General features: G+C 36.2%; 1 protein-coding gene across 1 annotated transcript in view; it reads left to right on the top strand.

Annotated features, from left to right (window-relative positions):
- Positions 1-27,409, top strand: part of epha8 (eph receptor A8) — a gene marked incomplete at its 5' end in the record, with an annotated part of 78,326 nt that overhangs the window by 14,292 nt on the left and 36,625 nt on the right. The window contains one exon of the mRNA XM_081358370.1: positions 8,219-8,283. Coding sequence (XP_081214496.1) covers positions 8,219-8,283 — 65 coding nt within the window. The remainder of the gene's footprint in view (positions 1-8,218; positions 8,284-27,409) is intronic.

The following is a 27,409-nucleotide window of genomic DNA, read 5'->3' on the forward strand; positions in this document are numbered from 1 at the left end:
GTTTTTGAGGAGTTTGCTGTTATGTCTGTGTGTGTTTTCCTTTCATAGAGTAGAAGAGCAAAGGAGGACGAGAGAGATCAGTGATTTGAATTACTTTGAATTACTGTTGAATTACAGCCATATGGATGTCCTGCCTATCAAAATTCATCTTAAAACCTTCATCAGTATCCTTTGTAAAACTGCATCTGTTGATGTCGCTCCATCTGGAACAGATAGCTGGTTTGAAATAAAATTTAAAAGAATTTTCCTCAGCCTATTAAGATATGTTGAGCTCTTAGCATTGTAGTTGCAAAAAAGAGAAAGATACATACTAAATAATTTTGAATAAAATAGCATTTCTGATCACTTGTTAAAGTAAAGTAACAGCACACAAGATGAGTTGCATGCTGAAGTTTAACACTTATTGTAAAACTTTGTTCAAATCCCTAACCTTAACGCAAGCAATAGTAGTTATTAGAGCTTTTATTGTTACAACCTTGTTTTGAGCATTTGAAAATATGCTTTGGATAATTAAAATTCAAAGCAAAACAAACAAACATGGATATATATATTTAATTCTCTGGTTGATTCCTCCCCCGTTTGCATTATTCACACATCTATTCATTAAAAATACATTCCATGCTAATGATAAACATTATGTTCCTATTCCCATCAGGATGGCATCCTCATTAGTGAAAGCTTTACATTTTTAGCCCAGAATGAATTGTTCTTAATCGCTCTGGTGGGGAATTTTCTGAGATCATGCTTCATCCAATGCCATTTTATTTTTAAAAAATGTTTTAATAATTATTCAGGATTTTGCTATGATGCTATATTGAGAAAAGTGAAATTTTGCTGGTTTTAGTATAGATAAATATTATAAATATTCCAATCTTATTAGGAAAAGCTTTACATTTCTAGCCCAAAATTCATTGTGCTTAATCGACGGTTGATGGTACACTTTCTGCACTCGCTGAGACCAGTGCTTTTATTTTTTATTAATTTTTTTTTTTATTTTTTTTTATGACACATTCTTAGTGTTTTCAATAACTAAACATTACTAATTTCATTTAAATAGCATTTAACTTTCTAAATGATATACACACTTCTTCATACATACTATACGCACACTTATATTTTTATAAATAAATATTCCTGTCTCGTTAGAAAAAGCTTTACATTTCTAGCCGAAAATGCATTGTGCTTAATCGCTCTGAGACTGTTGGTGGGACGTTTTCTGTCCTCGCTGAGACCAGTGCTTCACCTGTGCTAGTTTTAGACACTGTAATTTGTCCGTCAGAGACCCAGAGTGTTCAGGCCAGAGAAGCCCTCCATCAATCCTCCGTTTCTGAGAGACGCTCAGAACCCAAAGTGGAGAACAGTTTTCAGGGTGTAAAAGGAAAAGATAGAAAAGTTAACCACTGCCCGCGGGACGTCTCAGTTTGTGAATGAGCACAACTGTAAACTTATTTCAGAGCAGGTCGTGACTTTTCTGTTTTTGACGGATAGACACTTTAAAATTACATTTTCTGAGGGGGCAAAAGATTAAAAATGATTTTAGAAAGCGTACACCTGATTCCCTGGAGAGATGCTTTTGTTGAGGAAAGGCATTCGTCACGGCTGACAGGCATTTCCATGTGTAATTGTGACATGGGCTTCTGAAATGGGCCGTTGTAAGAGGCCCTGAACGGCTGGACGGTGTGATTAGCGTTGGCAGATTAGTGTTTAGTATTACTTTCATGGGCATTATCTTTTGGCATAACTATCAGATGACATTTTATGTTTTTATATCATCTGAGAAGTTTGGGGTTGGTGAGATCTTTGTGTGTTTATAAAATAAGTCTCATCAAGGTTACATTTATTAGATAAAAACGCAGTAAAAATAATATTGTAAAATAATATTATATTATAATTTAAATGAACTGTTTTCTATTTGAACATTAAAATGTGATTTATTCCTGTAATTCTAAAACTTGAATGTGGAAATGTTTTTTTTTTAGCATTTGTATAAAACGTATTTTTTTTTACACTATACTGTATGTTTGTTTGTTTGTTTGTTTATATTTATTTATTTATCAGCAGCAATTATTTTTCTAAATTTATATTTCTTTTATTACGTGTATATACTGTGTGTATATACACATATATATTTACACACACATACACACACACACACACACATAGATATATATATATATAAAATATAGATTTATATAAAGCTTGTAAATGTAAAAGATTCTTGACAATATCAGCATAAACTCTTATCATTCAGGCATAAATTCAATAAAGTAACTGGCAGTTATCTTTGAAGACCAGTAATAATGTTCTCCTTTGATAACATAATGATTGGTAATATACAGTATACACGTCACAGTCAGAACAGTTTTGAAGATTATTGGTTCGTCACACCTTTCTAGTTTAACTTATACATAAATCAGGTTAGACAAACCAACTAGAGGGCACTGTTTAGAGATGGTTTAGAAAGGTGTTGCATTTGTTATATATATATATATATATATATATATATATATATATATATATATATATATATATATATATATATATATATATATATTGTGTGTGTGTGTGTGTGTGTGTGTGTGTGTGTGTGTGTGTGTGTGTGTGTGTGTGTGTGTGAGAATGACAAGTATTTATGCTGGTATTGTGTCTGGGTATTTTGAAACTTTTGAAGGAGACTATATTTATATTATACAATATGTATATATGTATAGCAAATCAATTTGCTAAAAGGAATCAGACTTCTAATTTTGAGGAGACTGTTCGATTTTTTTGTTAGGTTTCTCAGCTATAAAGCGGCATTTGCACAATGCAGTGACAAAATGTGAGGTTTTGTCATGCTACACACACACACACACACACACACACACACACACACACACACACACACACACACACTGAAGCTTGGTACCCTTGGTTTTAAGTCTGTTAAAATGGCCTCGGAATGTATTTAACTCGCGCAGTGTCACTGCCAGTGCTCTTCTAGTGTGTGAAACATGTTGACACACAGATGCTAGCGCTTCTGTCCTGTAGTGTGTTCTTGGCGTCTCAGTTCTGAAAGCAGCTGTTCTACTGTCACACTACAGATAAATGTTAAGTTAGTAGCAGCGCTGCCGCTACTTTTACTTAGTTACTCCTCAACACCGGTTTGTAGGAAGGAGCCAAAGAGCGAGAGGGAAAGAAACAGCGAAAGAGAGAGAGAGAGAGAGAGAGAGAGATAGAGGCCATCTGTTCCTACTTTCTGACCCAGTGCTCTCATCAGGAACAGCCTTTCTAAATTAGAAGTCCAATCACTGAGAGCACTAATACTGCTGATTACAACACGTGCTCCCTGCGAGCGAGGGATAGAGAAAGACAGATCAGAGAGAGCTGGAAAAGTTCTCTAAGTAGAAAATGAACCAAAGTGATGACATTTAAAAGAAATGCAAAAAAAATTGCACAGACAACCTGGTAATGAACAGAATGAGAGAGGTTCCCTGGAGTACTGTACTGCTTTTACATGTAAAGAAGAGGAAGAGCAGCTCATCTGATGTACAGCGTGGTTCTTTACTTAGTGCGGTCAATTCACGTTAATGCATTTAATTCATTTTTAAGGACAGAAAACGAAATGAATGCCCTTTGTTTAAGTTTAGCAGCATAAATGTACTGTATAGCAGCAATCCTTGCTTGGCGTACTTGCACAAAAACAATAGATTCTATATTTCGGGTTATACTTTACAATAAGGTTTCATTTGTTAAAGTTTGGCATGAAACTGAATTTGTGATTGTATTTTCTTCTCTATTGTGACGAATATCCGAGTGAAACGGCTTCTCGAACAAGAAAGAAATGTAGGGCAGGACTTGATTTTGTTCATGTGGAATTGATTGGATGGTTGTTTGCTATTGGTGGATCTCATGTGAGTGACAGGTTGTCCCGCCCTCGCTCCAGTGAACACGTCATCAGAAGAGAAGAGAAGAGATGTCACTGCATTTTATACATAAATGTATTTTATATTAGGGGCCAAGTACCGAAGGTGCGTAGGCACCTATTGTAATAGAACCGCTTATGGGAAAGTTATGAAATTTGGCACACTGATAGAGGACAGTCTGAAAAGTCACCATGGCAATTTTGGACTCTCTAACTCGATCAGTCTAGCGGCACCAATTGTCCAAATTTGCAGTAATTTTTATGCTAATAACGTTTGAATTGTAAGGGCTAGAAACAAAATTCTGAATGTGTCTAGTGTCAAGTTATATTGAAGTTTCCAAAACTGCTAATAGCTTTTGTTGCATTTTGGCTATTGTAATGAAACTGTTCTTAATTGATGCCTTGGATCATGCCGAGAAAATAGATACCAATTTTGCTATAGGCAAATTCTACTTATTTTCTACTATTTTTTTCTTCTTTGAAATACTGTGTTTACCAAATAATGTAGTTTTGGCAGTAGATTGATAGTATAAAGATCATTAAAAGGTTTTTATCTGAGAGTAGTTTTATTAGGTGTTATTACCCAACTAGCCAGCATTTGAGAATTACAAAAATATAGATTTTTTTTTTTGTTTAGTCACTCTTCCAAAGTAATGAAGAAAAACTTTTCCAATGCCATTTGACAGTAGAATTGTGTTTTTGCTGAACGAGAGGACTCACATTTTCAATATCTAAAGTGCTTTCAATTGTGTTCTAAAGTGTTCCGAGTTAACTTTTTCACTCAAATAAAGATCAATCTGTTATGTGCGTTTCAGATGGCAAGATACACTATAATGACAGACATTGCAGTAGTCAAACAAATCATTGGTCTGTGTAAATGTCTCTGACGGCTGTCTGGATAGATTTGATGACAGTAGTGCTGTTCTACCTCAGGCAGGTCTGCTGTATGTGAGACAATACCTGTATTTATCTGCCCTTTAATCTCTGAAACTTTGCTCGCCTTTTATGTTCACAAACGGCTACATTACATGAAAGGTAATATCCACATAATAGGGGCACTTTAACATTTAACATGAAAATCGAGGTCTCACTTAACCCTGATCCAGACTGCAATGATAACCCATGCAGTGTTGGGTGGAATGCATTACTAAGTAATTAATTACTTTATTTGCTTTTCCCATTATAGACTAGAACAGTTCTATATAAAACAATAGTGGATTTAATATAAAAAGTAATGTCTACTGTTCAAATGTATGTTTTTAATGTAACCTTCTCCCTTTAAATACTTTGCTCTTTCAAATAAATAATATAAATTTGCATAAATTAATCTTGAACTGAACAGTTTCATGCCCTGTATTGCTCAACTGGTCAATGTTGACATGGGATTTAGAAAGTTACAATTATTAAAGGGGTGGTATAATGCCTCTTTTCACAAGATGTAAAATAAGTCTTTGATGTCCCTGAGTGTGTATGTGAAGTTTTAGCTCAAAACACCCCACAGATATTTCTATATAGCATGTTAAAATTTGTCTCTTTTTGAGGGTGAGCAAAAACGTGTCGTTTTGTGTGTCCCTTTAAATGCAAATGAGCTGCTGCTCCCGGCACAGGGGGCGGAGCTTCAAGAGCTCATTTGTTAGCAAATCCTGTTACCTCTTCTCAACATGGACTCACCCCCTTTGTTGCGTGTTCCCGGAGGCGGGGTTTATGTAAATTATAGGGTTCGTGAAGTCACTAACCCGATAGGAAGCTTGTGTAGTCCCTTCCAGCCGTTTGTTGTAGTCCTTAAAAAACTATTTCTTTATAAGCAAAAATCTCCCTTTGCTTTGAACTTTGAACATCGTAACTTTGCAGATGTTGTTTATGCTCAAACAGCAACATTACACACTAACTAAAGTTAGAAAAGTGAAATCATAATCAACCACCCCTTTAATAACAAGTAATGCAATACTTTTTAGAGAGAGTAATGAGTACAGTAATCCAATTACATTGTTGAAAATGTAATTAGTAGCTAGAAATTAATTACTTTTTTAGGGTACGATTACACAACAATGATATGCTTAAAACAGATACATTTTTCCTTTGATTTCTCCGCGTACATACGACACCATGGTCAAAACTATTCCCATTCCGCAAAAAAGACAACAAATGCTACCAGGCCATTAGATGGCGATGAAACACTATAGACTGAACACGTAATACGCATGTACATGACGTTATCGTCTTCAGAGATGTACGTTTTGTTGTTTACATGGAGACAGTTTTCAAAAATGTCCCCTTTAAAACCCGTTTTCATAAGTTGGCGTTTTCAGGCACCCCAAAACGCCGTTGTCGTGTAAACGAACGGCTAAAACGCATAAGTTTTACGTTTTTAGTTGAAAACGGTGTCGTGTAAACCTCCCCTTAGAGTAACTTGCCTAACACTGCCCATCTGTGACCTCCATAACATTGTTAGAAACACCATTTCAGCCGCGGATAGACGTAACAAGTCAAATGCAAGGCAACGGCAAGCTTAATTTGTTGTTTTGTGGTACCTATGGGGCGCTGAAGCCGGTTTGTGTTATCTGTTAGTGGCGGACCTGACACATGTCCATGTGGCAGCTGGCATTTTCTTAAATTGAAGGTGACTCCTTGTTTACCCATTTCCAACTAGTAGGGTGCAGTGAATGTAAAGCAGGATTCAGGGCTCTGCACTTATTGGGGGTAAAACTGGGTCAGGTGCACGTCTCACGCCGACTCCTTCTCCACACAGATGTGCACATCTGTCACAGCTTCCCGCGTCAAGTGTCCCGCCGGCAGCTCAGGGCCAGACGCGCACCACCTCTCGTGTTTCCCAGATGGATGGGAGCAGGAAGATACAGTTTACCGTGTTTATCTGTGAAAGAAATCTAGCATGATTTGGCCTTCGGATACATTCACAGAGAAAAAAAAAAAAACGTGTTCCATGGTGACCTTGATTCGTACCGAAAACAGGCTAGGTGTCTGGTCATCAATAAAGCCTTGGGGAAGGCCCACTGCATATGTCATTATGTCAATGTTATGGCTGTACATGCTTCATCATGCTACATTTGTGCCTCTGTATAATCTACACGACAAGCAATTATTGTCTTAATCGGTACTTTTGTCTTGTTTGGAAAGGCTTCTTCATTTGTCTTCATTGGACATTTTATGTAAATCTACTTTTAAATCGTATTTTTATTCTTTACCTTTTGGAAACCTGTAATTGTTGTTTTTATTGTATTGTAGACCTGCTTCTTTATATAGAGTTTAAATGTGCTCTATAAATAAATGTTGTTTTTGTTGTTTTTCTGTAAAAATATCTACAAATTAGTGCTGTCCAATCGATTAATCCTGATTAATCGTTTCAAACATAAGAGTTTGTACGTGTGTGTGTGTATATATATATATATATATATATATATATATATATATATATATATATATATATATATATACATACACATACACACACACACACACACACACAGTCAAACCAAAAATTATTCAGATATCATTTTTTATATTGTTTTTACTAGTGCATGCAGGGCACTATAGTTCGTTTATGTAGGTGAGGATAACAAAATAAAGTAAACTGTGACATATTATCCCCAAAAAATCTTCATACAGTGACTACCAGTAACATGTATAAAATTTGAGACCAACAATTATTCCGACACTTTCACCTGACCATGTTTTGCTGGAGTGTTGTTTCTTTAATTGCTAATGCGACCTTTTTACACACAGACTGAACAGAATGAAGCATTGCTTGGTAATTGGTTGAGCTAAACTGGTATCATCTAACAGTGTAGTTAAATTGAACAGCTGATAGATATTCAATCTAATCCATTTGTGAGACAGTCTAACAGAATGATGGACAAAACCAGTGATAACTCTGAGTTCTTGTCATATTTTATTACCATTTTCTAAACTATAGCGAATAAACTGATAATGTGAGAAATGTTGAAGGTGTCTGAATATATTTTGGTTTGACTGTATAATTATTTATTTTCAAAATGTTATGTTAAATGCGATTAATCATGATTAATCGATTTGACAGCAATACTAAAAGTAAAAATATATTGTTTCTGAAGTAAATAATCTCTAAAACAAGATAAATTGTGAGAAACTATATTATCTGTAAACAAACTCTTGTTTTCAGATAATCTTGAATTTATTTGACTTTTCTTAGCCCTTAGGTATATTTGTCAAACAAAATATGCACTTAAAAGAATGTGTATATATATATATATATACAGTATTTATATAGAGAGGTATATTTTGAATGTCTTTGTAACATGTTTTATTTTGAATTTACAGTGAATCTCCTGGACACAACCAAAATCTCAGGAGACTGGGGCTGGCTCACATATCCTTCACATGGGGTAAGAAAATTCTGTTTCTTCATTATTATTTGTGTGTTTTGAATTTTTACTTCGGTGAAATGCATCATTATTTATGCTAAGAGGAAATCGATTATACTTTGACGTCCTGAAGTGAATAAACATTGCGGTTTATGCTGCATTTGATTTCGTTTTTTTTTTTTTATTATTTACTATCCAACATGTCAACTTTGGCTTCAAGTGGTGTGAGTTTAGGGTGGGACTACCTGTTTGTTTGAAGAATGGAAGATAAAGTGTTTGAAAAATGCATTTTAAATCAATGATTATTCTTGCAGTTCCATTGAATGCCACTATGAGCATGCTCCTCCAGCTCAAACCAATTTGATTTCTGATTGGCTCGTTTAGTCGTTTTCAATGACTGTAAACCTGCGTTCTTTTGCACGATCACTGTAGCTGTTTCTAATTTTATGATGAGTAGGTTATGTTATCAAAACTGTCCTGTTAGCAGTGTTAGAGCCGGTGGCACAGAAAACACATAAAGCAGCTTTAAAGTCAGCATGAAATCAAAAATGACCTATTTACTATACTTTATTAATTCACATAACTGGTCTTATTGTGAACAGCTGGTGCATATAAATAAATAATTCCAAAGGTCTTTGTAATTTTTCATCAAAATGTTACAATTTTCTTCACCTATAAAACAGCTTTTTACACAGAGGTTAAATTGGTCCAGAATGACTCAAAAATAAGCCACAAATATTTAAAGGAAATGTGTGTGTATCATAAACACACACACACACACACACACACACACACACACACGTTCTCTAATTCCAAACTCTGTCCCATTTGACACATTATTCAACCACTCTCATCTGTACCATATAAGAGAGAGAGAGAGAGAGAGAGAGGTGTGTGTGTGTGTGGGTGAGGAGAGGACAGAGCAGAGAAGAAAAAGGAAGGCGATGTTCAGATTTGGCTGCATTTGCATATTCTAATGGAGAAAATGATGCATGGGGTATTGAATTAACGGCACACAAAGTGATCCAAGCGTTGAACTGTCACAATTAGCGAGGGTTTCTGTCAGAGTCTGATGGTGGAGTGATGTCGCTTACTGTGACGCGCCGACAATTACCAAACCACCGCTGATGTACTGGAGCAATCCCTCCGTTATGGGCTCACGTGTTTAACTGTGGTGGAGTGCAAGGAAACTCCTCAAATCAAACCTGGAGAGTCTTTCAGCAGAATATGAAAAGGGTTATTTGTACATTATGTTGTAAATTATACTGTCTTTAGTGCTTGCCTGTGCAAAAGTCTCCTCCGTGACGGTAGTGTGTTGTGGATAGATATCTGGAGATTGTTTTGTTCTGGGTGGTTTCTGTGATATTATAGTCTGTTATGGCTCATGTCCCTCTATTGTACCTCTATTGGGTGATGGGGATAGCTTACACAAGAACAAAACTGTAAGCTTGTTTGCTTGGAAAAGTAAAATCACATCTCTTTTCAACAAGTCACACAAGTTTGAGGTAGAATTAGTGTAGAAAAAAACATTGCATGACTTTAATACTTTGGGTTATTGATCGGAAAATGACCTGGACTTCAATCTAACTTTGGTTGACCAGACACCATGTTGTGACTGCTTTATTTTATCATTTATATTTTCATAAATTAGTTGTAAATTTGTAATGTTCTACTCTATTCTATTCTATTCTATTCTATTCTATTCTATTCTATTCTATTCTATTCTATTCTATTCTATTCCATAACCGTAATAGTTTGAGGTCAGAAATACTGTCAAAAGTTTGGGGTCAATACGATTTTTATTTTTTTATTAAATTAGAATTTTTTTATTAAAAGATGCATTAATTGATCAAAATTGGCAGTAAAGACATTGAAATATTTCAAAAGATTTCTATTTCAAATAAAGGCTGTGCTTTTGAAATTTTTATTAATCAAAGAATTGTAAAATCATGGTTTGCACAAAATCAGCTCAACTGTTTTTAACATTGATAATAATAAGAAATGTTTCATGATTTCTGAAGGATCATGTAACACTGATGCTGAAAATTCAGCTTTGCGTCAGAGGAATAAATTACATTTTAAAATTGTTATTTTAAATTGTAGTAATATTTCACAATATTTCTGTATTCATGATTAAATAAATGTAGCCTTGGTGAACAGAAGAGACCATTTTAAAAAACATTAATAAATCTTACTGACCCCACTTTTGTATGTTAGTGTGTATATATACGTTATATAAACATCAGTATGGCTCAATGACATTTTTACAGTTCAATTTAAACCATCTATTATGTTGCAGCTGCTAATAAAGTTACTCACCAAAGCCTATTTTTACTCCCATTTGTCGCTTGGTAGGTGTTCAGTTTGTATCCTGGGTGTGAGAGAGAGTGCGCGCGAGAGAGAGAGTTTCTGAAAGACTGAAGTCATAAAGGTGCACAAATGAAATGGATTTCCTCTCTTACAGAGAGCGCATTTACTACGACCTGAAAGGTAGAAAATGGGACATACATAATTCACTGAAGTGCGCTTTCAATGCAAGTCAACAAGCAGTAACGCAGTAAAACTGCCAGATAACGAGCGTCCCCGTTTGCGTTTGCCCTCTAATTACTGTTTGTTAGATGTATTCTAAGCGAATAATGCAAACTATTTACTTGAACTTTGCCACCGTTTTTCGTTCGCATCCACTCAGTCACATAAACACAGAGGACCTGGAACAGCGATTAAACCGCCTCCTGTGGGAAGCAGTTATTTCTTCTTCTCTCAACTGTAAAAATAATTTCCACAAATACATTATGTTAGTGTGCATATTCACACTGGCACAGCAAACACTTCCTCCCCAATACTTGACAGCTAGCTAAAATTAGCGTGCTTTAACAGCTCTGCATTAGTTAGTGTACCTGTCTGATGTGACTGCGTCGGTCCCCGCTGAAATGAGCCACGACAAATGCATCTCATTTACACGCCGCAACGCTATCTTAGATGCATAAACTCCTGTTTGCTTCTCTAATAGCTGCACTTTTATTTTTTTAATGTGCATTCAACTTCAGATCTGTTGACTCCAAAAACTAATTTAGCCGATAGGAAAGTAAAATAACAAATTACATGTTTTTAATATCTCATAAGTCTCAATTGCTGGACAGCGTAGATTAAATGTAGAGCAAATGAAGCCTGATTTTTTTAAAGCTTTTTTTGTTTGTTTAGAAAAAGACCTCACTAAATTCATATGCACCTCCTATAGAAAAGTGTGCTCAGATTTGTCAAGATACCAAAGTCTTCATATTAGGATCTCAGACTATTGATTGAAGATTTTGATATATTGGCTAATGGGAAACCGGAGACTTCTCCATTTGTTCTCCATTTAAACCAATTGCTCTGGATGGATGGATGGATGGATGGATGGATGGATGGATGGATGAATGGATGGATGATAGATAAATAGACAGATAGACCGACCGATGGATGGATGGATGGATGATAGATAAATAGACAGATAGACCGACCGATGGATGAATGGATGGATGATAGATAAATAGACAGATAGACCGACCGATGGATGGATGGATGGATGATAGATAAATAGACAGATAGATAGATAGACCATTAGATGGATGGATGGATGGATGGATGGATGGATGGATGGATGGATGGATGGATGGATGGATGGATGGATGGATGGATGGATGGATGGGTGGATGGATGGATGGATAGATGGACCAATCGATGGACGGACGGACGGATGGATAGATGGACGGATGGATGGATGGATGATAGATAAATAGACAGACAGATAGACCATTAGATGGATGGATGGATACAGATTCACAGATGGATAGATAGATAGATAGATAGATAGATAGATAGATAGATAGATAGATAGATAGATAGATAGATAGATAGATAGATAGATAGATAGATAGATAGATAGATAGACCAATAGACAGATAGATAGACCAATAGACAGATAGATAGATAGACGGAAAGACGGATGGATGGATGGATGGATGGATGGATGGATGGATGGATGGATGGATCGATGGACCGACCGACCGAGTGATGGATGGATGGATGGATGGATGATAGATAAATAGACAGACAGATAGACCATTGGATGGATGGATACAGATTCACAGATGGATAGATAGATAGATAGATAGATAGATAGATAGATAGATAGATAGATAGATAGATAGATAGATAGATAGATAGATAGATAGATAGATAGATAGATAGATAGATAGATAGATAGAGATATTAAAGAGTTTTCATCAGTAATTTTCAAGTTATAATAGTTCAGATCAGTCTTGAATGAATTTGTTGAGAAATATTTGTAAATATAAAAACTAAGGGATTGCATTGAGATCTTTGACTATTAATCGATCTCAAATATTTCATTCTTTTTAAACTTCTGTACTCTTACAGTATATGCCAACAATTGTCTCATTGGTTTCTACTTCAATCTCTCAAAAAGAATTTCCGGTGAAACATGAGCAACCATGTTGAGACGTCCACAGAGTCTCCAACATCTGAGCGATAAATGATTCCACACACAGTTCCTGTTGTTGCTGGTACATGCGGATCACGTAGAAGGTAAATACAGTTTGTTTGGTAGTCACAGGCCTGACCCTCATGTTAAAGCGCACGCCGCTGTCTGCTAGAATCGCTATTGATGGATTAAATACTTCAGCCCGCTTTCTGCCCCTGATTCCCATTTACAAAAGGATTTGCTGCATGGACACTTTACTCTATATCCATTCGTCTTTTTCGAGGATTCGGCACTTCCATTTCCTTAAAATTCAGTCTTCCAGTGAATGCTACGTGACTTCGGCGATGTGCGGCGCGACACAATGCATGTTACCGTCTGGGGCAGAAAAGAGCAGAGCACAGAGAGATTAGACTTCACATTTGACGTTTTAATGCTTGTGACGTGTTCCCTGTCACAGCGGAGGGGCCGGCGCGCAGTGAGTGTCTCGTGGGTTTGATGATAAAACGTTTTCCGTGGCAGATTGTGTCACGCGAGGAGGAATTCTGCAACTCCAGGTCGCTTTACACACTCACTGAGCACAGCTATAAGAAAATGTAGCATATGGTTACAGCAAATCTGTCATGTGCCTTATCATATATGTTGGAGTTAATGCTTGTATAGACTGGATTAGATACTTTAGACCAGATTGAAGTTTACTTTCTCAGAATGATGTCTTGGACTACTAATCGTATCATATTTAGAAGCAGGAGTTTTTACTATCATGTACTGGAAGCTTTATCTCACTCATGATAGTAACAAATACTAAATTGTGCTCTCTCTGACAGCCGCTCGACACATTTCATTTATATCTCCGTCGTGGTTCCTGGGAGGTCTGGAAGCTTGTCACATCTCACTTTATCAGCTTTATTTTATAGCTATGATTTTAGTCAAAGGCAAGAATGTATTGTTATCGGAATGATTTTAACAGTGAAGATTGCGTTTGATTACATGAATACCTCTATAGTGACTGCTCCTGATAGACATGCAATATGTAAAGCTGTCTGTGCGTTACTCTCTGGGATTTCATGAATTACACTGTAGACTAAAGGCCCCTTCACACCAAGGATGATAACAACAATAAAGAAATCATTCTAAATATAAAAGAATAGCAGAGTCCGCTTCACATCTATAATGATAACAGCACAGAGAAACCGAATAAAGTGCAATGGATTTATGTAAAGTTTGTATTAAGTTCACTTAAGTTAATAGTTGTTATAATTTTTAAAGCCTAATAAAGGTTCAAATTGATAGCTTTTAATTTTACTGTAATGCTGAATGGCTATAATGGCTAAAATTGAGAAAAAATAATCTATTTCATAGAGACATCATATCAGTATTGGTTTCGGTCATACTGACCTTCTTTCATAAAAAGATGCCATTAAACAAATATTTAAAATATAGGCTACTGTATTTATATTGTTTCTACATTAATTTGGTGATTAAATGTGAAATTATTACAATATGAAATTATTAAAATATTAAAATATTAAAACTTTAGTGTTAGGTGCAGAACAATGTGTGAATAATTAATAGATGTTTTAGATTTTTTTGATTGACAGCACTAATATATATATATATATATAATTTATTTATTTTATATATATATATATAATTTATTTATTATATATATATATTTATTATATATATATATTTTATATATATATATATATATATATATATTTATATTTATTTATTTATTTATTTTATATTTATTGATTTATTTATTTATTTACTTATTTATTTACATATATGCTTTTGATAGCTTGCACTATCACATCTTGAACAAATGATTGCGTATATTTTTACTCTTTTGTACTCATAAGTATGAATGGGAAATGAGAATGGGCTGCATTCTCAGCAGTAACCTGACAAAAGGAATAAAAGCCATCTCAAACTCCGGCCCGAGGAGATGGATTAAAATTGGATTAAACCAGCACCTTGACTATGAAATCCATCACGTTCCCTCATGCAAGTAGGAGGCTTATGGAAGTTGTGCAAGCATAAAGCAGAAAGGAGTGATGAGGAGCTGACATGGACTGAAAAATGAAGAAATGCTGCGCTTTTTAACCTACTCTTGTGTGTGCAGTTCACTCCTATTGTATGTGTATAACCCAGGGTTATACACGTGGATCAGGCCAGGTGAAATAGAAGTGATATTTATTGGATTTGGCCAATTCAGTGACACGAATGTAGGAGGAGCATAGATCAGCCAGTCAAGAGAGAATATCTGCATGTTCCCTCACTATATTGTATAATACCGTTGTACAGTTTAACACAACACATTTTGAGACCTGTAGATCTTTTGCTTTGTTCCCGAAACAGGGACTTACATTTTCATTTATGAATTTGGCAGACGCTTCTACCCAGAGCGACTTACATTGCATTTCAAGGTACACATTTTACATTCTTATCAGTTCTTGCTTTCCCTGGGAATCAAACCCATGACCTTAGCGTTGCAAGCGCCAACGCTCTACTGTTTCTGTACTTGTTACAATTTGGCGTTTTCCTCTTGGTTCGGTTCGCTTTCACAAGGCAACATTTTAAAGCGTACCAAAATGTGTTCATGCAAGTCACATGTGAGTAAAACTTATTGGTAAGAGTTTCCTCTGCATAGTTCTTCCACATGCGATGTGTCTGCTTATAGTTGTAGTGAAACACGCAAACACAAATAATCAACCATCCATCCATCCATCCAACAGAACACCCTAGCAACCTCCCCAAACAACCACCTAGCAACACCTTGGTGACCCCTCAGTCAGAACACCCCACTGTTGTGGCAAGCATCTCTCACATTTTCTTCAGAAAATGTAAATATACAGTTAAGCATTTGATACCCTTGGCTGTGGCCCCTGGATGTCAAAGCTGATTAAATAAGAGGTTAATTGGCTCGTCTTGATGAGAAATGTATAACTGAGAAAGACAAGTTTTAGATTTGCTCATTGTTGCATCTTCTGAAACTATGACAAACTGCTGAACTGTAACATGAGCAATTACAGCTATCGTTTAAGCGCTCTACATATCCCGAACGTGCTTGAGATTCGAGCATCCAGCTAACAGCTGCACATGTTGCTGTGGTTCTTTAGAAAAGTGTTGACTAGCTGTGAACACTTAGTGTCACCTTGCGCCGGCCGGAACAAACATGATCTGTCATGAAGGACAGGATGCACTGCCACTCTTTCGCTCCAGCTTCGGAGGAATGTGATTTACCAGTTCTCAGAGAGCAGGACAGCAGGGCCACAAGTGTCCATAACCTGTGCTCTGACAGGGGTTACTGCGAAAGTGCAGGACAGATTCGGACAGTTTCAGACTATAGTGTACTGTGAGACGTCAGGTTGAAGCTCTAAGGACATTTCTGCACACTGAATAGATGGGAACTACTGTATTCAAATTCATTTTGTAATTCTGCATCCTGTTTGCTGCCTTAATTCAAATGCAGGAATTGAATCACAACTTAAAAGACTTCTTAATTTAATTCTGAATGGCACACGGCAACAAGAACAGAAAACACCCTAGCAACCACACAGCAACATCCTGACATCCAACACTATTTAAGCACTATGATATGAATATGGATGAATGTAATTCATTTTCTCAATAGATTATTCTATATTCATACACAGACAGACCAATGATAGATAGATAGATAGATAGATAGATAGATAGATAGATAGATAGATAGATAGATAGATAGATAGATAGATAGATAGATAGATAGATAGATAGATAGATAGATAGATAGATAGATAGATAGATAGATAGATAGATAGAGACAGATAGACCGATAATATACAGACAGAAAGATTCTTAAATATTTAATGGAGACTTACACACATAAGTGTGTCACTAATGACAGAAGGCTGATGCAGGGTTTGTATCTGAATGCATTGTTATGGATCCTCACTGCAGTCAGCCAGCCCTGAATCATTTATGCTCCTTCATGGACTCATAGTGAGATGTCTTTTTACAGTCCAATTGAAGCTGGCAGTGAGACGGGTGACCCCAGGCCGACCCCTGGCAGATATCTCTGCTGTCTGTACATTCCTGCAGGGCTCCTGTCGCCATCGGCTGTCACCGAGCCGAATCACTCAGGCCTTGACAGCTGCTGTCCGATGGCTTCATTATGTTCCTATCTGCCTCATGTTTGCCATGACACATCTATTGACACCCACCTCATTTTTTTCGCCCACCCACCACAATCGATAGCAGTGATAAGACAGACAGAGACGATGACAAATGGACTTTGAGAAGGAGATGATATGGATGCATCCAGATGTCCGCCCACTCCCCCGTTACCCGTCTGGAGATGTGAAGAGATTTGGAGAGACGTAGAGAGATGTGGAGAGACATAGAGAGATGTGGAGAGATGTGGAGAGACGTAGAGAGATGTGGAGAGACATAGAGAGATGTCACCCTGCGCTGTCGCATGGATGCACAGCATTACTTTGCAGCACCTGAACGCGGTCCGAACGGTCATGCGTGTTTTGCGGTCACAGACGTGCAATGTTTGCATCATGCTGTATTCATGTTTGCAAAGGGACAGGAAAACACCAAACCGAGGTGCCAAACTGCAAACTTGATGCATTAGAAGAAAGGGTGACACTTTACCAGACATCCCCCCCATTTACTACTAGATAATAGTAGGCTAAATAAACACGAATGAGCAATAGGTATGTTGAAAGGTTCATTAGTTAACATTAGTTAAATGATTAATTAACATGAACTAACGATGAACAATACAATTTGTTAGCCTATATAATAATCTTTGTTAATGTTAGTTAATACAAATACAGCTGTTCATGTTAGTTTTCACTGCATTAACTAATGTTAACAAATACAACCTTTGATTTTAATAATGCATTAGTGAATGCTGAAATTAATATTAACTAAGATTAATGAATGCTGTAGAAGTTTTGTTCATTCTTAGTTCATGTTAACTAAGGTAGTTAACTAATTTGTTAAGGTAGTTAACTAACCTTATTGTAAAGTGTTACCGAGGAAAGTAAATGAATGTGGGTAAATATGTGTCCAGCATTCATATTAAATAAGAAATAAGATTTAGACCGAGATGATTATAAAATGTAAAGTATTATATGACTAAGAACAAATCATATGAAAAAATTGTATGTGAAATGAAAATTTTATTTTATTTTTACATTATTGGATTCATATTATATAATTTTCTTAATCACTAAATCATTTACAATCTCTCAGTCATTCAAAGTTTTTTTTTTTTTTTTTTTTTTTCAGTTTTGAATGAATATTTTACCCGCATTTTTTGTTGTTTTTAAAAATGTTTTATAAATATTTCATAATTCCCAAAGGTTGGTAAACATATGATTTTATTGAATTAAAAGTAAATAAATGGTATGTAGAAAAACAAAACAAAATTTTAACTAGGTAAAAAATACCATTTTGATTTGAAGGCCATACCGTCTATCAGAAAAAAAAACAGATTGATATTCTTGATGGTTGCTAGGGTATTCCAGGTGGTTGCTAGGGTGTTTATATGCGGTTAGTGTATTTTTCTATTCTAAACACACATCTGTGGGGTTCTGACAGTTTTGATAGTTTAATGGTGCTTCTCAGCATAGTTTTGGAGTAATTACATTCACAACCTGTCTAATGATGTCCCTGGAACAGCTTCATCTGATTAAGAAGAGCAGGATGTCTTCGCTCTCCTCAGGACCACAGGCGCTTGAACAAATACTGAGATTTCATCACCTCTGAAGTAGTGAAGGAAAAGCAAAGGTCTTGAGCAAATACTTCGCAATTTGGTGTCAAGAAAATGTGTTTGTACAAGAGCATTATATGAGCGGCCAGTGAAGACGTCTGCTCACAGGAACATTGTATTGCTCTTTCACAGCTCAAGAGACTTATTGGAGATCTCAGTTTAAGTAACAAGTTTGTCTCAGATGTCTCTCCTAAAAATCATTAGGAGAAATAAAATCAAAATGGGTCAATAGTTGACATACAATATGAATATAAAGCTATAAACTGAATGTGGATAGCAGCTTAAACCATTTGATTTTTCTAAGAATTTGTTCAAAATGAGGCTTTTGCTTGCAGAATTTATTATAAATTTGGCAAATCTGAGAAACTTAGGCCATGTTTGCATCTGCGTTTTAAAGGTGCATTGCGCAAGTCTCTCAGTTTTTGCAGAACTATGCCCCCTCTGGCGACAAGCGAAACTGCAACACTGCAACTGAACGCGCATGACGTCACGCCCAGTCTCAAATTCCGACCCGAATCCCTCTTGTTTATTTTACTGTACAGGATTATAGAGGCAATCGCAGTGATCAGAGAAGGGCTCATTCAGCCCATCAGGCAATTTTTTAAGCATGTATGGGTTAGAAAAACGGGTATTTTTAACATGAAATGTTGCGCAATGCACCTTTAAACGATCGGATCAAAAAGTAGACGAGGGAGACACATTCCTGTTTACACCTGGTGTTTTAATCTGTCTCTTTTGTCCACTTTCAACCAATTCTGTCCAGATTTCTTCGAGGGACAAACTTGCGCAATTTACAAATGAACGTGCCCGGAGACGGCTGAAAAACACGGAGAACAGCAGCTTTCATTTCTGCTCTGACAAACTCTGAAGTGGTCAAAAGTGGACAAGCTCAAAACGCTTTAGACCCCGTTCACACCTGTATTTACCATTGTCTATTTGTGATCCGATCGACCAAAACGCATCTTAATAGCAGGTGTAAACAGAGCCTTATTTTGATTTGCCTATTCTTGACATTTCAGTAGAACATTACATAGTTCAGTCATTCTTCAGAGATTTAAAGCCGTTGAAAATGCCTGAATCCTATTCTCTTGCTTGGCTCAGTTTATTGGACTTTGCTCTGAAGTGCCGGACACATATGTTAACAATGAATGATGTTTACAGAGGGAGATGTTGTGAACCCCGTAAGGCTCTGGATGGAGCATAACTCTGTGTGCTAGCGTGAGGCCGACACACAATTAACAGGCCCGTTCCACAAAGGTTATCACTGTCAAAGACTGTATTCCAATTAGCAGGCAGAGAATTCAGTTCAAATCAAGATTTCTCACACTTGAGCGAAGCGGGAGGGGGACGTTTCCAAGATTAAGCATCTGCCTTGATGCTACATGATTGTGTCACTGCAAATACCACCCCAGGATGGCCAGTCGTTCTGTTGCTTTTGTCAAACAAGATTCAAAGGATTTTCTCATCCTAGCTGCTAATCTGAAATTGGATCACCGAGAACTTAGACAAGACTATTCTCTGTCTGTTTCTTTTTTTTTCTCACCAGTTGCATTTATGGCTTTTCACACTATTCTTATCCCTGTCATGCCACTTTTAACCCTGGGTTAAGTTTCGAAGGGGTAATTTTGAAGGGGGTCAGCACCAGGGTTATTATAATAAAACTAAAACCATAAATGAAACCAAAACCATAATAAAAATATTGTTTGAGCTACTTGTCAAAGCAACATTTCTCATTTTCATTCAGTTTAAATACTTAAATACTTTATTTTAAGATAAGATGATGCAGTTACATTGTACTTACTCAAATAAGTACTGAGTAATATTAATAGTGTACTATACTGTACTAACATAATTTACTGTTGCTATAGTAAGTACATGTAGTAACGTGTAACTACATCACCTTAAAATAAGTATGTATGTATATTTATGTATATATATATATGACACAACAAAATTACTAAAATGTTAACAAAAAAAAACAAAAAGGAAAATATAAAAAATATTATAATTTATATATATAGGCTATATATATATACCTTTTCGATATCGATATACTGTTAACGAACTTCCCAACCCACATTGCTGAGAGAGACGTTGAATATAAACGTGCTGTGCACTTTCCTCTCAATAAGAAAGTAAACACAACAAGTGTTAACAACAGCAGTTAAGAAAGCAATTCACCGGCATCATGATCATGATCATGTTCATGTTGACAGATGAGATAAATAAAATTACACTGTTATGATAGTTTGATTATAAAGTGTATTTGAGACTTTATAGATCTGTCAAAAAATAGTTTGAATTAATCCCTTTTCTTTGCTTGACACATTGATATTACAGTACAGAATAGCTGTTTCGGGATTATCCTGAACATTGCATTATCATTCGTTTCACGTCTTATAGAATGGAAAAGAGGATCTCGGAAGCATGCGTAAACGTCTTATCCTTTTGATTTTCCTGGCAAAATGACTAAAACACTTTTCAAAATATCCTCCTTTTGGAACGACATGACGTTGAGTAAATAATAACAGAATTTTCATTTTTATGCGAACTACCCCTTTAAGATAACCAGCCAAAACCTGATGCTTTAGTGTTATTTTAGATTTGTACAGAAGAAGTGGAAACAAATGCTGTTTTTGTGCATATTGTTGTGAGATCTTCCGGGAATGACTCTTGGGATGTGTTTCAGAATCACTTTTATTCCCTGGAATGACTGCTTGTATGTTTGCAGCTGTTTGTTTGGCGGCGAGTTCATTCCAGGAACAACGGATTATGAATGTATTCAGGAGAAAGATCTCCCCTGCTTGTGACTGACAGAAGTTTGACGTGTCCCATAAAACAAACCAAGATTAAAAACTTAAATATTTTATCCAAACAAAGATGTTAAATAGAGTTAATAAGGTTCCCTGTGTGAAAAGAGGGAAATTGGACCTCATAGGATAGAATCATTATTATTAATTAATTGTATTTCTAATTATTATAATGAATTATTTATTAATTTAAATTTGAAATTGTGTAAAGCTTCAGTAAAGCTGTCATGGGGCTTATTAATTAAATGAATAAAAGTTTATAATCCAAGAATATTTCTACAAGAATTGAAATGAACTTAGGGAATTTGGATCACTAAAACATGAATGGCTTTATTAAAATTAAATTATTAAAATATAAATAAATATATGTGGAATATTAATTTAACTTATAATTATCATATTTGTATTAATTATTATTTTATTTAGTAATTCTTAAATAATAATGTGCTTATATCTTTAGTAAATCTGTCAGTGAGCTTTCTCAATAAATTTAATAAAAGTTTCTAGCCCAAGAATATTTCCCATGTACAAGGTACGGAAATGATCTGAAACCATTAATCTGCATTAAAAAAAGAATAATACCTTTTATATCGATATGGAGATTATGGAGATTGGCTTAATTTACATAAAAAGTGTCTCAATTAAGATTAAAAATATCTGATCTGAAGGATTTTCATTGTGGCTCATTGTTCCATCGCTTTGATCAATTTCAATCATTTTCTTCCACTGATCGTCTAATATGTGATGTGGCTAAAAACAAAACGCAGGCTTTTATCGGAAACCTCATGAAAGAACTAAGCGAATTACTTCCAGCCCTCGAGCCAACCTGAAAAGTGTTAGATTTTAACAGACTCTCTAATCTAATCATTAGTGCAAGGACAAATTAAATTTAACCGCTAAATACTCAAAGTGGGAGGCTGGCTACGGTGTGCGCTCCAATCCAACAGTTTAATTACCGCAACGGGCTTTTTGTAGTTTTCCCATGGGAAGCGTGGGCCGAGGTGAGGCCAGGGAAGCGAGGAAATCTGCTCCTTTGGAAGATGTTCTTGTGAGGAGAGGCCAAGTTCACGGTGGCCAAGCTCAAGGCTCCTCTGAGGTCAGCGTTTTCCCTTTCAATTAGTCCGGCTGTGTCCGTAATGTATTCAGGAGAGGCGATCTGCTCAAGGCCAGCGGGAGCTCAATGCTATAGTGTACTATGTTTGCTATGACAGGCATAAACTTCTACTTTTCTGATCACTGTTAGAAGTTCGAACTTTTTCTGCAGACAATGTGAGTGTTGCTTGTCTTAGAAAGTGCCTCTATTTGTGAGATATAGTGTGCTCCATGGATAACGTATTTTTGTAGGGCAAAACAAAGCGGCAACCTCCCTGTCTCTCTCTTGAAACCAACACGGAAGTGAATTAAACGGCAATTTATCAACTGGCCGCTTGAGTCTGGCTGCAAAAGTGAGTCAAATCTGCATCTCCCCCATGTTAAAATGGCCAACTTTACAGCAAAAAAAAACATGTTTACAGCCTGGAGCAAAAAGTGGTTTTGGTCTATACAGCTAATTTTGCCCTTCATGACAACTGTGAGGGGGGTGAATTTTTGTATAACTCATCCGTTTAAATTATATTAAGCTTTACATTTCTGCATAATTAAGGGTGTCCACTTTTGAGTGACAGGTGGATTCCCGCTGCTGTGGTCATTAGTCACCATTAGCCGTTTGTCTGCTGTCTGTTAGCCGTCACGTTACCTCAGCTCATTGTCTGACTGTAAAAATAAATAAATTCGGAAGTGACGCGCTACCAGGATGGCGACGGTCGGCCATGCCCACTTTAGGCTTCAAAAACGGTCTTCAGAAACCTACGGGTGACGTCACGGACATTATGTCCATATTTACAGTCTGGCAAAACCCTGAAATTAGTTATTAGCACTTTTAGCATTTTAGCAAGTCGGTGGCCGCGTCTGAAATCGCACACTCTCTTGAGTAGGTTCTTATTTTGAACAAGTAATTACTTCACAACCGCTAAAAAGTATGTTTTATATAGTAGGAATGTGTGTGATTGTAATCTGGACGTACTACATTCGCCATGTTGTCATAGTCATGTGACCTACCAGTGCAGTTACGTCGCTTCACTGCCATTCACAAATCTTCTCCCATGCCCTCATGGGATAGTAAAGTGTCCATCGTACGCACACTTCAGAATCTCATCGGAAGTAGTAGGTCATCAGGGTACTTTTATGAGTACTGTGAATTCGGACACACTTCTTTTGTCACAGGTTTTTCACCTACTATATACAGTAGTAGGGAACTATGCTAATTTGGAAGCAGCCTGTTTAGCTTTTTACTAATGCTTTCTGACTTCAAAATTGATTAAAAGTTTAAGCGAAGATTATCTCATGATGAACAAAAAATTATAAATATCCCATTGGGTTTTTGCTAACTTACGGGTTGGCCTACAAAAATACCTCATCGCTGCAGCGCTCTATTGCTAGCGGTGTTGCTAGTTACAACCCATAAAATGTGCTTTTGCTTAGTGATGTCTTCCCCATTTGTAGAATCTGTTCTCTCAAAGACATTCCAGCCTTGTTTTCACATCTGCCCGCTGTTTATCTCGCCGTATATCACGTAAAAGTGCATAATAATATCCATAGAGGAGAAAATAGATGTGAGATTAGCCTTGAAGAGTAGCGAGCTAATAACAGAACATCCCAAGGCGCTCCACAAACTGCAAACCATCATTTTTCCATAACAACATAATGATAAGTGATGCTGTTATACTGCTATTACTACCAATAGCCACAAAGTGCACAGATGCAGATGTCAAATCCTGGCCACTAATTTGCAGACACAAACCTATGTATACAAACCTAATGTGCATTTTTGCATAACATTGACAGTAACAAACCTGAAATTAGCTTAAAATGTTTGCATTTGTTCATTTGGCAGACGTTTTTATCTAAAGTGACTTGCATCACAGTGTTATTTTAATATTATTTATATAGTATTTATTCATATTTTGAATGAGTTTTATTTTTATGTTTTTGTAATTTTATGTGCTAATGAGTTAATGAAAACTATTTTTAGTATTAGTTTTTGCCTTAATTTTACCGAACGATAACAACACGGCATTGCATTCCAGGTATACATTTGATCCATTTATGCATTTCCTGGGAATCAAATCCATGACATTGGTGTTGCTAGAGCCATTACACAGTAAATGATGATAATAATAATTAATAAATAAAAATCAGTGAAATGTATGGCAAAACCAGCAGATGTGCTGGTTTTGCCATACATTTCACTGATTTTTATTTATTAATCACCAGATCACCAGAACTTCACAATAAGAAAGAAAAAAATCATCAACTGAAAATAAATAAATTTATAAATACATTATTACACGTATTTTCACTGTAAATTATTAGATGATTATACAGTTCTTCACCATATAAAGAAAGGAAACTTATTGTCAACCACTATTGTTAACATACTGTAGCATTTTTACAGTCATTTACCGCTAAAATAACGATAATTTTTACCGTTAGAGCTAGAGGAAATGTGCATTAAACTGGATGTATTTTTATTTAAATTGCTAGCTATAAGCATTTTAGCTTACCTTTTGAACTTATCAGAAAACTGACCAAGACATCAATTTACACCAATACCAACTATAAAGTAGATTATAATATAATACATTCATTATTTATAGTTTTCCCGCTCCAGATCCCTCCCGAGCATCATCATCTGTCTGTCCACTCTGTTTATCCGGCAGCCCTCCACTTTTAATTAGCTGTGAATAACCGCTGCTCGCTCACGGCGTGTGGCGTCAGTAAAGCCTGGCGTGAGCCGTGAGCTCGTGAGATGAAAGACCTGCTGTGTGTGGAGGCACGTAGCGGACCCTTCTCATGGGGCTGGAAACCAGTCGGGCTGGAGGTCTTTCACTCCGCAGCTAGCCTTCAATTCACCTGCTTTACTATTACATGAGAAGGATGAAAGAGAACAGCTAATTGCCCATAGACAGCGCCATCAGAAAATACCTTTATGAACTGTCCATACACTCTCCTTTTCTGCGGTAAAGAGAGAAGAGGGTCTTTCGTTAAAGGGATAGTTCACCCAAAAATGAAAACCTGTCATCATTTACTCATCCTCATGTTGTTCCAAACCTGTATGAGTTTCTTTTTTTCTGTTGAACACAAAAGAAGACATTTTAAAGAATGTTGGTAACCAGACAATAGCCATTGATTTACATATAAGGAAAATAAATACAATGGAAGTCAATGGCTGCCGTCAACTGTTTGGATACCAACATTCTTTAAAATATCTTCTTTTGTGTTCAACATAAGTAAAAAAAATCATACAGGTTTGAAACAACTTTTGAAACAACTCATGGTGATGAAAGTTGGATAACATATTTCGTCAGTGTTTCTAGAAGTCTTGAAGAACCCAAGATTTCAAATATTTAGTATTAATGTTGGGGAGGCTACTTCATGCGTGGCAATCTAATGTATAATTACAAGCATTGACATAACCACTATATTTTGCATCTTCTTCTTAACCCCCCCCTTTATTTTTCCCTCTCTCTCTCTCAACTGCTATCACGCTACTGAAAACTGTACTCGAATTTGTAGCAACTTCTTTATTTTGCAATAGTTTTTTTTACCAGTTTGTTAGTTTTGGTGTTCTCTGGTTGTGGACGGCTTCATTCTCATTGATCAGCATTTCCATTTTTTGCTTCAGGCTCTTGATATGAATCTTTAAGTTCATTTGCAACTCATAATAAAATATTTATTCATGCCTGATTATTTGCATTGCATAAGAAAACTGCTTAAGCCGCACAAAAACCACCCATGAATAACGAGGGATACTGAACTTTATTAAGGAAAGGCAGGCCACATTCATCATGATATTAATCTTATGCACTGCAATGCATATGTAAACGTTTTAAAGAAGCTCTAATATATATCGCTGTGAAAAGTGATATGCTGTTGAAGTAATACTGGACTGATTTATAAGAATCTTCACACTGTAAATATGTAAATCCACAAGTTAGATCTCTATCGCATTAAAGATGTGTTTGTAACAGCACATTTTGAGCGTGTAATCTCCTATCCTTAAAGGTGCACTTTTTTTCGCTTTTCGCTGCCTTTTATTTTATTACTTTATTTTATTTCATTAGCTTAAATGTGTTTTTATGTGCTTATGTTTATGTGCCTTGAGCATCACCTGAAAGCACTATATAAAGTAAACACATGTTGTTGTAGTTATGATTATCAGTAGTAATTTGGTCAGTTGCATGACACGTCTCATCATGTGAAGACAAAGGAATTGATTGTGGACTTTAGGAGGCAGGCTCCTCCTCCCACCCCTGTCATCATTAGAGGGACTGATGTGGAGGTAGTTGAGGACTACAGGTTTCTGGGGGTACATATTGACTGTAAACTGGACTGGTCTAACAACATCAACGCTGTTTTCAAGAAAGGGCAGAGTCGGCTTTTCCTACTGAGGCGGCTTAGGTCTTTTAACGTATGTAGGAAAATGATGACCATGTTCTATCACTCTGTGGTAGAGAGTGTCGTGTTCTTTGCTGCTGTGTGTTGGGGCAGTGGGGTGAAGACAGCTGATGCAAACAGGCTGAACAAGTTGATTAAAAGGGCTGGTGCTGTCCTGGGTGTCAGTCTGGAGAACCTGACAGAGGTAACTGAGAGGAGAATGCTAAAAAAGCTTCTCGGTATCATGGACAACCCTTCTCACCCCATGTATGCCTCTTTGATGGGCCATCGGAGCACACACAGCAATAGACTCATAGCCTCTAAATGCAGAACTGATCGTCACAGGAAATCTTTCCTACCTGTGGCAATAAGACTGTACAACTCTTCACTGCCCTGTAGGTGATTTCTCAGGATTAATAACAATGTCAATACTAATGATACTTTGTTCCGTAGGCAAATTGTGCAATATTACAGAAATGTATGTCATTAACTGTTTGTTTTATTCCACTATTATATACTTATATTTTAATTATTTACTTTGCACTGTCATTTTTCAGAACCATTTGCACTAATAGTTATATTACTGTATTTTATTGTATTTTATTTATA

The sequence above is a fragment of the Scardinius erythrophthalmus genome (assembly GCF_964197995.2).
Source record: "Scardinius erythrophthalmus genome assembly, chromosome: 25".
In the NCBI taxonomy this organism is placed as follows: domain Eukaryota; kingdom Metazoa; phylum Chordata; class Actinopteri; order Cypriniformes; family Leuciscidae; genus Scardinius; species Scardinius erythrophthalmus.